Genomic DNA, 17,270 nt, shown 5'->3' on the forward strand with positions numbered 1-17,270 from the left:
CATTTTGTGCGAGTAGCATACGATAGTGATCATGCTAATCATATTTTGACAGCAATGTTGCCATAACTACTGATCTTTATTAACACATACAGATTGGTTTCTTGACTTTTACCAAAGTTGTTCATCTCAATTTATATTGAGGTAAAGAAGGTTGGTCTAATTTGAGTCGAGATGCTTAATATTTCTTCTAACAGAAGATAATGTCGGCGACAACAGAATGAAAATATTGTAAAAAAAAAAAATAAAACAATATCAAATTTGTAAGAACTATAAATATGGTTTTAATAGAGCCATGGAGCTACCGGAAGGGTATTCACCCCAAAATAATAAAAAATAATAGTAATAATAATAGCCGCAATAGTAATAAAATGAAATATTTATAATAATAATAATAATAATGATTATGATAATGATAATAATGATAGTTTTATTTTTAAAATAGTAATAGTGATGAATGTGACAGTCTCACATGGCGTAACTTTCAGAAAATCAGCGTCCATTATAGTCTGTTTCGCTGTCCGGTGATTGCACGGAAACTGACGTGGATCCACCAGATCGATCCACCTCTTTTTGTTTGTTCCGCCAATTTTAATTTATTTCATTCTCTCCTTCTATTTTTCCTCCAATTTATTGGTTTATTCGGCGGAACCCACGCCGCTACCCGTGAGCTGCATTCCTCCACCGCCTCCTCCGCTTCCCCTCCCCCTCCCCCTCCCCCTCCCAGCCCTAACCCTAATAACTTCTCCCTTCTCCCATCTCTCGCTGCTCTTCCAACCGGTCTTCAGATCCGATTCGATCTCCGTAGCGGCGAGCTTGTTTCCGGTATGGCTCCCTTTCAACCCTCGCTTAAGGTTCTTCTTTAGTCCTCCAAATGCTGACATCTATGCTGGAATTGTCTTAGTTCCCTGCCATTCTTATCCATGTTTTATTAACCTTCTATTTGAGCATCGCTTTTGCTGTATAATTGATGAAAAGAATGTTCCTCTATCGAATTTAGTGCAGAGTATGATTTCAATTCTTCTGCCTTTCTTTCACAGTTTTCACCCCCGTCTTTTTTTTACACCTAATCCTGATAGTAACTTCTTGATTTTTTTTTCTTGGTTTTAGAAAATCTAAATCAAGAGTCTGCAATTTTAACCAGTTGTGTTGTTTGTAATAAATCAATCAGCTGCTCACACAATCTTACTGAATTGCATTTGCAGAGGAAAATCTTTCTTTCCAGTATTAGCTGCATTATCTTTATATTGGTTGAATTTGTGGAGCGCAAATATATGCTGACTGTAGTAGTCCTGAACATTTGCTATTTATAATGTTTTAAAGTGCAGCTGTATCATGAGTTAGTACAGAAATGCATTCACTATAAGTACAACTATTCAATTCTATCTTCAACTAAGACCAAAATTTTGTAATTTTAGCCGTTAATATCTCAAATGTCTAGAAGATTGGTTCGGTTGTTTACAATTTTCTGGGTTGACTTAACTTCAGAGGTGCTAGGATTGATAGCTCTTAGGATTTGAAGGACACTTGTTCCCTGTTCAAACTTCAAGAAATCAAATATGACCAAAATTTTTAGCTTTTTTCATGTCTCACCATCTACATTTTGTGCTTTTTTAGCCCTCTGGTACGATTTTTTATGCTTCAAAACTACATATATTTTTCATGAGGGAATTATTCACTTCATGTTGTAAATTAATGTAGAAGGGCGAGACTTTGCATCATAGTGATATCTAGCTTGGGCAGTTATCCATTGCCAATTTTTATATCTCAAGTTGAGCTTTAGAATCAATTCTTTTCTTTGAAGAGTAGGATATATACCATGGTACGCCGTCTGGTACCGGGCTCTATACCAGTGCCATCTTGTTACTTTGTCAGTATGTCTGGTATGGGAGTCAGTTCGGTGTACTGAGTGTCGGTACGTCTCCCATATTGCATATCGGTATCAAACCGGTACGATATAGTACGTCTCAAGCTGTCAGGTTCGGTACAGTATGGCATACCTTGGTTTATACATTGTCTATTTCAGAATGCAAAATTTAAAATTCATAGTCCTTCATTCATTTCATTATAAGCAACTACCTTTTTAATTTCCTAGTACTTATAAAGTAGTTGGTTGATCAGAAAGCATGTAACTCTTCAGTTGTGAGTTTGATTCGATTTACTTTTCGAATCATAGATTACCGAGTCATGAGTTGATATGGGTTGACTCTTTGAGATCTAGTTGACTCCCTTTGACCTTATAACTGTTACAAGAATATCAACTTATCATTTAGGAGCTTGCTTTGTGGAAAATTACAGTTGAATCATTTTCAGGATCATTCGTTGAATCATATACATCTTGCATTTACATCTTTCCCCCACTGCTGTGAGTCTGATTATCTGTAAATTTTTAATGCAGGCTATCACATTGTGTAATATAACATAATTTGCTGATTGTGCCAGGTTTGGCTATTGATCTGGGCAGAATTAATTATGCAAAGACCTTTCAGATCTTGGAATCAACAAGCTTGAAGATACAGACAAACATATGCATTTTCTTTTACACTTTAGTGCTTCAATATTCTCAAATTGCTTTGCCAGAGATGGGTTAGTTCTGCTTTGAAGCTAGTTGAGCTTGATAATTACTAATCATGGAAATGGGCTCAGATGCTGATACTTCCGAGATTATTGAATTGAAAGAAGAATTTGACCTGGTTCATCATTTTAATCAACCAAATCTATTACATATTAAGTTGAAAGTAGGTGAAAGGGATGGAAAGTCTCATGTTTTTCCTGTTGAAGACAACATCAACCGATTTATTGAGGCAATTGATCTCAGAACCACTCCTAGGGTTTTGAAATCTTCTCATCCCAAGGGTGTGGACTTGCTGCAGAAGAAAGTTGGCTTGTCTCAAGCATCAGGAATTGGAAATTCTGATTCTGTAACCCTGAAACAGGCACTAAGAAAGTTATGCATTTCTCAAGCATCAGAGATGGCTGCTCTAAAGAGGTCATCCAAGCCACTAGGCTTATCCAGCGTCTCTGAAGCTGGAAAAATTCAAAGGCTATATGCATCAGTGGTAATTGAAGCTAGCAAGCCTGGTCTTTCACAAGAAGTTGAGAAAACAAATTTGGTGGAAACATCCCTTATGCCTGTGAAAAATACCACAAATTCATCTAAAAATGTTACTAAACGATGCAATGTGGATCTATCATGTAAAAAGGTGGTTTCTTCATCACATAATGCAACTTCAAAACCAAAGCTCGGGAAGACAAGAATCAAGGATGTGTTGTCTCCTGGATCAGCTAAAGCTAAAAATGATTCATCTACTGTGAAGTCAAGAATAAAAGAAGTAAATGTTGAAACCTCTGTATCTGGTCATCAGACTTTTGCTGAATCAAGCAAGCATATCTGGAGTCCTCACCTGATCAAGCCATTATTTAGAGACAACGGATGCTCTAGAAGGCAAGTAAAGCAGGAACCAGTATCTGCTCCTGGGAGCTTTAGTAGATCTACTGAAGTTAATAAAATTGGTTCAATTACTCCTAAACCTAAATTGAGTTGCAAGAATGAGTCTATTTCTCCTACATCTTGCAGAAGGAGTCCTGATGTAATGTTCTGGAACCAAAACAAAGACGGGGGTAAAAGTGCTAATTTTAGTCTAGCAAGCTCTAGTGGTTCTAGAAGTGTGACCATAAAGATGACTGAAAGTTCAAAATCAAAAGAAAAGGGACAACTTTCCCAATGCTCCAAGAGTGGAAGTTCAAAATCAAGAGAGAAGGGACAGCTTTCCCAAAGCTCAAAGAGTGGCTCAAAGGGTAGCATAGGCAATTATGGCAGCAGCACAATCATCAGTGATGGAAGCAGCCAGAGTAGCTCTAGCAGTCACTGCAATAGGCCTCACATGTCTATGGATGTGAGATGGGAAGCTATCCGCCATGTCCTGGTGCAACAGGGAAGCATTGGATTGAAGAACTTTGAACTTCTCAGAAGACTTGGTTCTGGAGATATTGGAACTGTTTATCTTGCTGAGCTAAATGGCTCGGGATGCTTATTTGCCTTGAAAGTCATGGATGTTGATTTCTTGGCGAGTAGAAAGAAGATGTTGAGGGCACAGACTGAAAGAGAGATTCTGCAGATGCTGGATCATCCGTTTCTTCCAACACTCTACACCCATTTTACAACAGAAAATCTCTCATGTTTGGTAATGGAGTACTGTCCAGCTGGGGATTTGCATGTCCTCCGGCAGAAGCAACCTGGCAAAAGTTTTCCTGAATCAGCAGTTAGGTAGTTTCCAGATTTACAATAATCCATGAAAATCTACTTTTCAAAATTTCATTCAGAATTTGGCATGAACCCAAGTTTATCAATCTAAGTGTTGGTCCAAAGACTTATAGCGTGAAGAATAGGACATGTTTTTGAAAAATTAATTGCATTGAGAAACTTAAAAGCAGGGTCAGGTTCTTCTGTTCCTTAATACTTGTCTTTTGTTTATGAAAAAAACATATTTTAGATGTTACTTAAATCAGCAATTTGACTCTTTTCAACCTTTGTCTAGAATTTTTAGTATTCTAATGAAATTTGAACGACATTTGTTTCTGTTTAAACGTTGATAAAGTACCATGTTTAAGTTAATCAGTTCGGAACATTTTTTAGTATTCTTAGCAGAATGTAGAGCCTATTCTATCTATATCCATCCTTTTGATTGTTCTATATTTGGGCTGTTATTTTACAAACTAAATTCATTGCTAAGAAACCAGCAATATTTATCGAGTAAACTGATGTAAACTATATTTTTTTATATTTTTCTACTTCTTGAAAGAAATCACTCAGGGGCATGAAATCATGACCGATGAGCATTGTGTCTTTTGAAATATTTAGTTTTTCCAGCACATCTCTTACTTTAACAAGAGACTGGAGTAAGATAAAGACCTCTTGCAGTTTTGGCTGCTCCCAGTTGGCTCAAAATTTAACCGGATTAATCCAAAACAGGTTATGGTTTTCTTAGAAATGTGGGCAGTGGAACTTTAATTGAATGATTCCTGTAAAAGGCACCCAGTTGCTGATCCATTTCTCACCACTTCTTTTCTTTTTCCCTTTTTACCTGATGAACCAGTTAACATGATAAATATCATTGTTGCACCTCTTTAATTTAAAGGCTACGATTTAATATTCATAAAACATAGCATGAATAAAAAAGACATTGAAAATAAAACACTAATCATTAATTGCTTAGTAAGAAATGACTTTAGTTAATTTGTGGGTTTGTTGAATACTTTAAAACAGTCATGAAAAACTGGACTTTATTATAATCTGCCGACCTGGAAACCTACATCAGTTCTGGTGCCTCTTTATTAGTGGTTGTGCATGAAAAATAGTAAAGACTTGAGCATCTGTTTTGGTGCAGTATTTCAGCATAGATCTTCACATTTTAATTTTGAATACATGTATACTTCTATTGTGTTTGGTTACTCAAGTTTTTGCTGTTAATTGTACAGAATAATGGTTTTTCTATCATTGCTGCAGGTTTTATGCAGCAGAAGTACTCCTTGCTCTTGAATACTTGCACATGCTAGGGGTGGTGTACCGAGATCTCAAACCAGAAAACATTCTAGTTCGAGAAGATGGCCACATTATGCTCTCGGATTTTGACCTGTCCCTAAGGTGCGCAGTGAGTCCCATGATTCTCAGATCTTCATCGGGAGCATTTGAACCCGTGAAGAAGCAATCAGGACCTCGTGCTGAATCCGGCTGCACTGAACCACTCTGCCTTCAGCCATCTTGGGTTCATGCATCATGCTTCACACCTCGTTTGGTATCTCCCAACATGAAGAAAACCCAGAAGCTGAAGTCTGATATGGCCGACCGAGCTAGCCCAATTCCTCAGCTTGTTGTGGAGCCTACTGATGCACGTTCCAACTCTTTTGTTGGGACACACGAGTATCTGGCTCCTGAGATAATTAAAGCAGATGGACATGGGAGTTCTGTGGATTGGTGGACCTTTGGGATATTTCTATTTGAATTGCTCTTTGGCAGGACACCCTTCAAAGGATCAGGTAATGAAGAAACCTTGGTCAATGTGGTCAATCAGAGCCTAAAGTTCCCTAAGAGCCCAGCTGTTAGTTTTCATGCAAGGGACTTGATCAGAGGGTTGCTGATAAAGGAGCCAGAAAACAGGCTTGGATCTGTCAAGGGGGCAGCGGAGATGAAGCGGCACCCTTTCTTTGAGGGAATAAATTGGGCACTGATCCGTTGTGCAACGCCACCAGAGACACCACGATGCTATTTTCCTGGTACTTCATTGGAGATGGGCAGGAAAAAGGAAGGTAGATGTCTTAATTTTGGAGAGGATATTGAGTTTGAGTTATTTTAGCACAAATTCTGGTGTTGGGAGAAAGATCTTGGTCGGCTAATAGGTGCATGCCTGCTCTCCCCCACCTTCCTGTATTGTAACTGATAGCTGTTCATATAAATGTACATCATCTTTGAAGTAAGCTTTTATCCTAATATAGGTGGTAGAAAGAATTGAAAGCAATTCTTATGCTGAGCCTGGATCTTCCTCAATGGCAACAGAAAGATTAATAGTGTAGCATATTGGCTGATCGATTTCATGAGAAAGGAAGTTCAATATTAACTGTGGAATAGAGCTTCTTGTGAAATTTTTTCCTCTTAGCTTTGGGACATCCTTATAACGGATGTCTCTCGTGCAGAGAATTGACAAACCGTAATCAGATGTAAGTTATGCGGGCTTTCACCTTTCTGTCAACCAATTCAGATGGTCCCATCACCTGTATTTATCTCCATCTTCCACAGTAGCTGTGGAGCTCCCACTTGATGTTGCTTTATGGTCAATGTCTAAATGGTAGAATCCAATGGCAGAGAAGAACAATAGAAGAATAAGAAAAGAAGGTTTGGTATTCTAAAATATTTCAGGATGTGGTTGCTTCATCCGTTTTCTTCCACTGCACCTCTCCCCGCTGGTCCTCATTTTTGCATAGTTTTTTTGTTTGCTTACAAGCTAAATGTAATTCAAAAAATACTAGTTTTCTAGAAACCTCTTACTCATTTTTCTCATCAAAAGGTGCTTTGCATAAAGAAAGTTTCTTCAACAGATCTTCTGCCAATTCTAGCAAATATTCAAAAATATATATTCATTCACAAGGGTACTCGTAACAAGGATACTCGTAATGGGTTGAAGACCATATCAATAGGTGTTTCATCTTACAAATAGAGCCTAATTTATTTAAGCAATACTTTTGAAATGGCCCTGGCATCAAACAATACCTTCTTGCAAAATTGAATTCTTAGTAGATTTAACCATGTGATATCTTACATGCAAATGGGAATATCTGAAGACAGACATATATTCCATAAACACAGGATTATAGAAGAATAATGACCTTTGTTGGTCCCTTAAACCTAACAGTAGCATTTGGTCGCAGGAAAAAAATAATATATTTGGATAAGTTTGGAAGAATAAGATTTATTCCCTTGAATAAGAAACTTGGGTATTTGGATGGATGGGTAAGGTGAGGGGTTACTTGTTGCCATGGTGTTTGGTTCAATTTTTTTTTTTTGGCTAGAAGGTGTTTGGTTCAATTGATGAGGGGAGAGAATAAATTTTGTTTTTTATTAGACAGATTTGCCCTCATATCAGTTGTGGAAAATATGGCCAATCGCAGGTGTTTACATAACATCCCAATCCGTACTAGAAATCCAGAGGCTGATGATCTTAATAAAACGACTCCACCATAGGTAACGGGACTAGTGTAAGGCCTGGTTTGATTAGACCGCCTAGACCCTGAAAAAGCACCCAACTACTAGCTCAACTGAGCCAGTTCTCTGACATGTTATCCTTGCTTCAGTCCCTTGACCTGGTTTGGCCATCCTAGACCTATTCTTTGACCACCTCTGACATCCTATCCTTGTTATGATTGAACACCTATTTTTTTGATCCGACAAATATTAGTTGCACCATTCCGGTGCCTCGCGTGGTCATCCTTGTTTTTTTGTTACTCCTTTTCTGTCTTTTGTTATTGCTTTATTTTCTATGCAAATCTCTTTTGAAGGTGCCAAAAAAAAAAAAAAAAAAAATCTCTTTTGAAGGTTGGTCCTCAGTTCGCATAGGAGTGTAGTCATGGGAACAAGAAGTTGACAAGCTGAAAGTTTTACGACCTAGCCCAACCCTATTTCTTTTTCTTGAATTACACAAAAATAGAAAAATTAGAGCCCTGGAATGTTAGAAATTGGTAATTAAAAAAGTAGCAATAAATAGTTAACTAGTATTGCTAAAGATTGATAAAGGATCAAGTTCTATATTGATTTTAAATATATTAATTTTAAATTAACTGGATATGTTAGATATGGACTAGTAAATACTATATCTAAGTTGGTTCCACTGATGGAGGTAAGGATCCCCATGAATGAACACTTGTATGTATATTATGTATAATTTTTTATATCACGTATCAATGATATTGTTTTGCATGAGATATGATTATCGTTTATCGCATGATCACCAGCATGAATTATATATGTATATATAGTGTGTGTGTGTGTTTGTTTGTTATTTTATATATGTTTAGTGCATCGGTAATTTTGGTTGCATGGAATATATTACTCAGTTGAATTGTTTGCAAGGATTATAGTACTAAATTGAATTTTATTGACAAGTATAAGGTTGAATTTTGTATAAGTCGATAGCTATATAAGAGGATTTGGACTAGCCATATCGATATGAATTGCTAGCCATGGTCCGAAGCATGACACTTTAGTTTCCCACTATGAGCCGAAGCATGTATTATGGATTGCTGGTCATCGAACAAAGCATGATATTTTAGTTTTAAGTCATAGACTGAAGCATGACACTATAGTTTATTGCCATAGGTTGAAGTGTGAAATTATGGATTGCTAGTCAGAAAGATGAATATTGTTGAATCCAAATATCGCTAATTAGAAAATGGTAGATATATTATTATATCACTGTTGAATAAAATAGTTATTTTGATAACATATGATTTATCATAGTTATTTGATGATATACAATACATATATGTGTATACTGGTTCATTTGAGCCATGCTGGATAGTTGTTATGGGATTTCATGATATTTGCATTTATGTTGGTATTGTTTGCTTGCCAAAATTTATTTTTAAATTATTTATGACGGTGTGTGTGCATAGGGGATTCTTATTAGGTCATAAAGTTCATGCCATTTTGTTGTACTTCTTTCAATGCCACTGGATTCTTAGTCTCGAATAGGTTAGGTATGAAGGTTGAATGAAGGAGTAGTTAGTATATCTCTAATACCAATTGGATATTAGACTTATGTAGTGAATGATTTTTATTATTTATTATCGGTGGAATTATTTGTTGAATTTGGTAAGATAGTTAGTGGAACTATTTATTTTATTGCTTTTAAAAAGTTTATGCTTTTGACTTTTGGTTATTCTAAAAGTTTTGTATGCTCTTTAAGATCACGCCCTAGGAGATATGTGGCCGTATCATATGGCCGACCCAAGTGATAGATTTGGATGTGATGGAAATGGTATCAAAGCCTACATTTAAGATCACTAAGGATTATGATAGAAGTGGTATTAGAGCATAGGTTTAGGTATCCTAGGTTAAGCTAAAATGGGTGTAGAAGGGTAGATATCTAGGTTGGGGCGCATATTAGATCATTAATATACTTACAAGGAATATTCTTCATATCTAAGCAACCTAGACTAATGGTTATTTATGGATATTAATGATGATGATGAAACAAGAAAATGGACGTATATGTGCCAGGAGGCCTACCCAATTTGCTAATGGCTTTACATCTTGGGAGTCCTTAGGCCAACAAAGTTAAGCTGCACCCTCGTCAGTCGGTGACATTCACCAATAGGAGGTACTCAGTAAGTCCTCTAATAGTTTTAAAGACAGGGGCTCATGTGGGATCCAAGGTCAAACATCGAGAGCTAGTTAGTCGTTCTTAGTTGATGTAGGCAATAACAAGCTACTGCTTGGTCAGATATGGAAAGAATGATGGAGATGAAATATTAGCAATAGTAACAATTTATGCATCAACAATAACAATTCATGCAACAATAGTTGCAACAGCAGTAGTTATTGCCCATGCGATGCAAACGTGTGGCCATTACCTTTGGTTGAAGAAACAAAATTGGGGCGTGGAATTTCAGCAATTTGAGGCATTTGAAAAATCTATTAGACACCTAATCAAGGCCATAAATATGGTGTTGGGTACATCCTATCACCTTTTCAACCTTTGGCCGATGGGAGGTGAGGGGCATTGTTTACACCACAGACCAATTTGTATTGAAAACCCAATGGCTGATTAGATAGTGGCCATGTGGTAGTGTTAGAAACTAGGTGATAGTAATAAGAGGAATCCACACTTAATAATAGGAGTAGGTTGAGGGTTAGGGTATTATTTAACAAGATGAGTGCATAGGCTATTAACTAGGGTTGGGTTAAATAGAACTATTTACATCATATAATAGTCAGGGACATGAAGATTGGCTAAGATGATGCCGTATGGTGAGGCTTGAAGAAGGCCAAACAGTAACAAAAAAAATAAAAAAAAATGACCAAGTATATAGGTCGATCAAGTTACCATGTGATGCCATATAAGATAGGCCAAGTGACATATAAAGAGCACCAATTGAACCAGGCCATGTGGGTAGTCATTTGAGGCACATGATTAGTTCTAAATATAAGTTTCGCAATATACACTAATTGTGAAGATGGCCTACCTGGGATGCTAAGTGTTGGATGAGCGATGGATTATATTCTATGTCATTGGCATTGTAATAGAAATTAGTAACTGGTGTGATGTAATATATAAGGATTCGTCCTATACACAGCCCACACATATGAGATTCCTCCAGGGCATCTTCGCCCGATCTCCTCGACTGGGCATGAAGAGAAATTGAGTAGAGCTAAAGTGTCCGACTTTTGAGACCAGCATTTTCCTAGCTTGGTCCCACAACCTCGACTGCTGACCTTTGCCAAGCAAGGTCTTCTCACAAAAAGAGCAGCTCAGCTTTCACCACCTTAAAGACGTACTTCTCCTGCCATGTGCTAGATTATTACGGCACACCCAAGGTTGTTACACCATGTCAGCAATCTATTGCATCACGATTCCGAATTTGTTAGGATTTGATCCTGAAAGATTTAGACTCTATCTATAAATAAGTCTGAATGATTCTCCAAAAAAGGTAACAGAAAGTAATCTCATCTTAGGGGAGACTCTATCTCTCTATTCTATCTTTCTTTTTCATTTTCTATTCACAAAATCTTTACTGACTTAAGCATTGGAGGGCCTGACGAGAGTCAATTCAATGAATCTTCATCCTTTGTCCATTGTTTTGTAGGTCCACGGAGGCAGTCCACATTGACATCCAAGGATTGTAGCAAAGATTGGCTCCATTTGTAGAAATGAGGGTAGAAAATTCATAAGGCATAGAAGAAACAATGGCTTAGAGGCTATCCAATAGGAGTCCAACGACTTCCAGAGCGATGCCCGAAGGTCTCCACCACTACAATCGGGTGCAGAGGCCACCGATGCAAGGCAGCTTGGCCTGCTAACTCAGCAATTGCAAGCTTTCACTGTAATGGTGAAGGAGTTGTAGTGATAGATACTTTCCCTTGTGGCAAGACGATCGGACTAGCAGGATGATACTGTCAGGGCAACAACCATCTCCATCTTAAAGATCATGAGAGGATTTAGAAGTAAAGCACCCTCGCTCTCCTTTTGAGGTGAAATCTAGTTCTAGTGATCTCTCTATGGACTAGTCAAAGAGGGTCTCTAAGAAGGAGATGGATCTGGATTGTAGAATCAAGGAGATGCACAACTAGATCAGAACCCTACAGGAGTGGAAGGTCAAAGTTGGAGACGACTTCAAGGTGATGAGCGAGCCTTCCTTCACTAAAGAAATCATGGAAGAATCCTTGCCTAGGGAGTTTAAGGTACCTCAATTTGAACTCTATAATGGTACCACTGATCCGATACATCATGTTGAGAGTTTTAAAGTTCTCATATTGCTGCAAGAGGCTTTAGAGGCCATGAGGTGTCGCATTTTTCTGACATGCTTAGGAAGGCAGCACAGCTTTGATACTCAAGCTTGGTCGTCAGTTCGCTGGTCACCTCATTAGCAACAAAAGAGGAAGAAAAGATTTGACCAACCTGTTTGCCATCAAGTAGAGGAAAAATGAGTCCCTTCAAAGCTACATCTATTGATTCAATGTCAAGGTGCTAGAGGTGCATGAGCTGACCACCTCATCACCATAACTATACTGATGAACAGGCTAAGAAGCTCACACTTTAGCTTCTCCTTAGAGAAAAAACCCCTGAAGGATCCAGCCGAGTTCTTAACTCGGACAAACAAGTATATTAATGTCGAAGAGGCCATTACTACTCAGAAAGAGGGGGTGAGAAAGATAAGTGGCAAGTGCAAAGACCTCAAAAAGAAGGAGTCGAGAAGAAAGTGCAACCAAGAAGAGAGAGGCATTGTGAAACCTCAGACCCCATCGTAGAGGCCCAAGAGGCATACACCTCTTAATGCACCAAGAACCTAGATCCTAGTGAAGATTTAGGATTGAGGCTACTTATATTGGCCTCGAAAGCTGCAAATCTTCATAAAGAAATGAGACATGGGCAAGTACTGCCAACTTCATAAAGATCGTGGGCACGATACCAAGAAGCGACTTCAGCTAAAAGTTGAAATTGAAGCACTCGTTCAGCTTAGGATACCTCAATCAGTATGTCAATGCCACAAGAACCCTAGTCGGAACAGACGAACCCCCAAGAGGTAGGACAACAATCAGCCCCTCGCTGGGGTGATAGCCACCATCTCCTAATGATTTGCAGGAGGGGGCTTAGGCCCCTCGGCCTTAACGAGCTGATGAATGAACTTAAGGCATAGGTAGAATGCATCCATGCCTAATGATCGAGTTTGAGAAGTTCAAACTTTGGCAACTTTGGAGCCGACGATCTCATAAGATCTCATATTCGAAAATCCTAATGTAGCCTAGGACGCACACTCGGCCTAATTATCTGAAGTGTATGCTAAGTCAAGGTCCGTTGGCTTCCAAGGTTTGAGCAAACCTGCTAGCCCCTATACTTGTCTTATGAATTCTCAAGGCTTGTCAGCCTTCGAGGTATATGTAGGCCTGCTTGCCTTTATACTTGGCCTCGTATATTCTCAAGGCTCATTGGCCCCTAAGGTTCAAGCAAGCCAGCTGCCCCTATATCTGTCCTCATGTATTCCCAAGGCTCGTTGGCCCTTGAGGTGCAAGTAGGCCCATTGGTCTTTATACTAGCCCTCGTATATTCTCAAGATCCATTGGCCCCTGAGGTTTGAGCAGGCTTGTTGGCCCTTATACTCATTCTTGTATATTCTCAAGGCTCGTTGGCCCCCGAGGTGCAAGTAGGCTTGCTGGCCCTTATACTTGCCCTTGTATGTATTTAGGGCCTGTTAGCCCCCAAGGTTCGAGCAGGTCTGCTGTCTCCTATACTAGTTCTCGTGTATTCTCAAGACCCGTTGACCCCTAAAGTGCAAGCAGGTTCATTGGCCCTTGTACTTTCCCTCGTGTGTCCTCAAGGTCCATTGGCCTCCGAGGTTCGAGCAGGCCTGCTGGCCCTTATAGTCAACATATAGTAAAAAGTCTTCTATCATTGAAGCAATACTTTCCTCCGACAAGACAAGCCATAATTGTCTATTAAGTGTATTATGGACTCTTTGTCGGCTTCAAACACTTTGTTAAATTCTTATACCATTTGCTCAAAATTATTCCTTTGGTTCATATTATTACAGTTTCTCTCCATCATGATCTACTATTCGTCTTGGCTTGTCCCCAAGGATTATGATATAGCAACCTCATCTTATAGCACTCATCCGATCTTAAACACTTATGAATTTATCTATTTATAACTTATCTTGGCAATGGCAACCTCATTTTGCACCACTCATCCGATCTTAAACACTTATGGATTCATCTATTTATAACTTATCTTGGCCTTTTGGTCTTGTTCATCCGATCTTGGAAGATTATGTTTGGCCTAACCTGATCTATCTCGGCATCCTAAAGGCAACCTCGAGTCAACATTTCGGGCAATAGACAATAAGAGACATACATGCAAAATCTTTTACGTTTCATTTAAAATAACATGTGATTATAGCATATCAAAAATCAAATCAAATAACTACCAGAGAAAAGTGCTACGATTGGCCGAGCCCTAGTCGACAACCCCAAAAAAGTTATCCGATACAAGAGACTACCCTTAACCTCATCTTGTGCCTACATAGTAGTGCGAAGAAGCGAAAGAGGAAGATCTGCAGAAGCCTATTGCTTGGGGATCAACGGCTTCTTATTTTCCCCATCGTTGCTCTGCATCTCCTCGTCCTCCTTATCATTGCTCCCATCCAGGGTTTATTATCATTGTCCGTGGTTGGGTTGAGGTTGCCAAAATTTGCCTAGGGGAAGAGCCTCGACATTGGCTCCAACACTCGCCGAAGCCTTTACAAATGCTTTCACCATAGTTAGAGCAAGCCATGCATGGTAGCTTCTTGATGCCTTGAATCAATTTATCGAGCCTTTTTCTTAGCCCAAGTGACCTAGAACTGGATGACATTCAGCTCCTCCTCTGCAGTAGTCACTTGACGAATTACTTGTTAGGTTTGGTCTTTCTTGATTACCAGCCCACTCTTGAGAGACCCAAACTTGGCCTCTACTTCGACAACTTTTTTCCTAGCCTCTGCAAGACTAGTCGAAGTGTCTCTACCTAGTTCTGAAGGCACCGCTCTTTGGGGGAATCCATCCTATAGGACAAAAAAAGAGGAGATCAGTGAGGAAGCTATCTACTCTAGAGGAAAAAGGAGAAAAGAATAATAGAAATTCTTGAAGCAAACAGAGGGATCGGCTCCATAGAAATCTCCTAAAAGGTAGCAAAAGGAATGCTTGAAACCTTCTCAAATGTGGCAAGTTGGAAGGGATATCCACCTGTTTTCTATAAAGCCTTGACCGACCAAGATTGATTTACTCAATCATCACTCCACTTGGATCGACGGATACGTGTTGCTCCCCCACTACATAATAGTCAATGATGCCTAAGGGAATAGAGCATCCGGACTCATCATGTGATCCAATACCACTTTGAAGTTATTGTTTTTTTAAAGGGGCACAGATTCTGACAAAGTGGTTACTTGCTTCACTCGAATAGCAAGGGGCATTTTGAACTTGGAAGCAGGCCAGGAGGGGCAATATTGTGGTAATTAGTAGTATGTGTGATGTGATGTGTGATTCGTTCAACGCAAAGCCCATGTTGCGGTCTTTCTTATGTCTAAGGTTCCTCGACGGTGCCTCGGCCTGAAGTCCTCGGTTGGGCGTGAAGAACAGACCAAGCAGAGATAAAGCATCCAATTTCTAAGACCGGTATCCTTCCAGCTTGGCCGCGCAACCTCGACTGCTAACCCATGTCAAGCAAGGTCGTTCTATAGCAGGCAACTCGACTTCTATCATCTCAAAGGCGCACTTGTCAGCCATGCGCCAAGTTGTTAGGCACGACCTCAAGGTTGTTGTACGATATCAGCAATCTAGTGCAGTATAATTCTGAGTTTGTTAGGATGCAATCCTGAAAGATTTGGACTGTAGCTATAAATAGGTCCTAATAGTTCTCCGAAAAAGGTAACAAAAAGCAATGTCAACTTAGGGGGGACTTTGTCTCTTTGTTCTTTATTCTTTCTTTCTCTTTTATTTTTCATCTACAAAACTTCTACTGACTTAAGTATTAGAAAGCCCACCAGAAGCCAATCCGCAAGCCTTCACCCTTTGTCCATTATTTTGTAGGTCTACGAAGACAGTCTACATTGACATCCTAGGTTCAGCAGCAATAGGCTTGATGCAGGATAAGGAATTGAGACCGAAAAGCAAAAAGTGAAGACGGCTACCAAGAACTAGGATGTGAACAGACGAGATTGACAATTTAAAGACTAAAATTAATGGCAGCAATTGTGAAGTAGAAATAGTTGCAGTGACGCTAATAAAAAATAATAGGTGTCAATATGAGCAGAAAATAGTTGTCTGGCAGCTAAAAAACAATATATAAATACTAAATTGTAATTCCGAGCATAGGCCTTTCACCAACCAATGATCATCTATTGCTATTTTATGTTTCAATTATTTTCGATTATCTTTCTTTATCTCTTAGTTTGCAGTTTCTAGCCCCTAGTAAATAGCACCATGGTTACTATTCCCTTTTCTGAAAAGTTAGCACCTAGTTGAACGTCAAAGCAACGGAACCTACCTCCATCTATGCTTTCTAGTTCAGACAACAGCATCACATCCACAAATCTATCCAGCCCTACCATCAATTATTTCCACCTTTTCCACTAGAATTGCAGGGTTATTGTAATGCTTAATACCCTTCCTAGCCCCCTCCCCTCACCCTAGCTTTCCTGATGCTCGTGCCAGATCCATTAGCTAGCATTTCATTAAAGTAAATTAGAAAAAGTAAAAAAGTATATTTTTGGTTACATATATATAGAATTTGAAAGATTGTAAATACAACACAAATAATTGATTGCATATCCATAATTCATGGCTCAAGATACTGAAACTTTAGTCATAGAAATTGAACATTTGATACGTTTTAATACATAAACATGAATTATGACCAACGTGTATAAGCATGATGGCATGTGGCATTGAGATCTTTCCATCTTATAACTGGTGGGGTAGCTGCCCTATAAAAAATTAACAAGCTAGGTTAGTGCACTTATAACTAATATAGCACACTGAACAACAAAATTTGTAAAAGAATTGGACATAGCACCATCTTGATATTTTTGCTTTTCCATTGACTCCAATCACATGATGCATGACTAAACTCACCTTCACTTTTGATGATGGATGACTAAACTGATCCTTGAAGAAAATATAGGCTAGGAACCAAAAACATCAATATTTGGTCATCCAAGAGGCTTCATGGATAGACTGCACTATATTTTTCTATGTAGATCTTCTAACGTAGGCATGTTCTTATCACCATATAAGTAGATTGCAACTATTGTGAACCATTCGTGTATGCAACTCATTGTCATGTATTGGAGCCAACAAGCCAAAATTATCCATGGGATCCAATCGAGTCAAGATGAAAAGACTTAGATTGATGTATAATTATTGTGTCTACATAAACTACATGCCTTGTTAAATGCCTATCAATGAATCACAACAATGTTAATTGCATGTCGTACCTCGCAAATCCCTCATGGAGACTGGTGAATAATTAGTA

At 38.8% G+C, this 17,270-nt stretch overlaps 1 protein-coding gene across 2 annotated transcripts; it reads left to right on the forward strand.

Moving 5' to 3' along the window:
• The first annotated feature begins 529 nt into the window (after window positions 1-529).
• On the forward strand, window positions 530-6,512 carry LOC103715402 (protein kinase PINOID 2-like). 2 transcript variants are annotated; one of them, XM_008803017.6, is made up of 3 exons: window positions 530-822; window positions 2,440-4,264; window positions 5,504-6,512. In XM_008803017.6, the coding sequence occupies exons 2-3, from the start codon at window positions 2,628-2,630 to the stop codon at window positions 6,348-6,350; spliced, it is 2,484 nt and encodes an 827-aa protein (XP_008801239.4). In that variant the 5' UTR covers window positions 530-822; window positions 2,440-2,627; the 3' UTR covers window positions 6,351-6,512. The 2 variants fall into 2 exon arrangements, with proteins under 2 accessions (XP_008801239.4, XP_017700262.4); XM_017844773.5 differs by having other exon boundaries at window positions 660-822; window positions 2,396-4,264.
• The last annotated feature ends 10,758 nt before the right edge of the window (window positions 6,513-17,270 follow it).

Source organism: Phoenix dactylifera, chromosome 12 (assembly GCF_051530095.1).
Source record: "Phoenix dactylifera cultivar Ajwa chromosome 12, Ajwa_hap1_PhDact_Kaust_v1.1, whole genome shotgun sequence".
Lineage (NCBI taxonomy): Eukaryota > Viridiplantae > Streptophyta > Magnoliopsida > Arecales > Arecaceae > Phoenix > Phoenix dactylifera.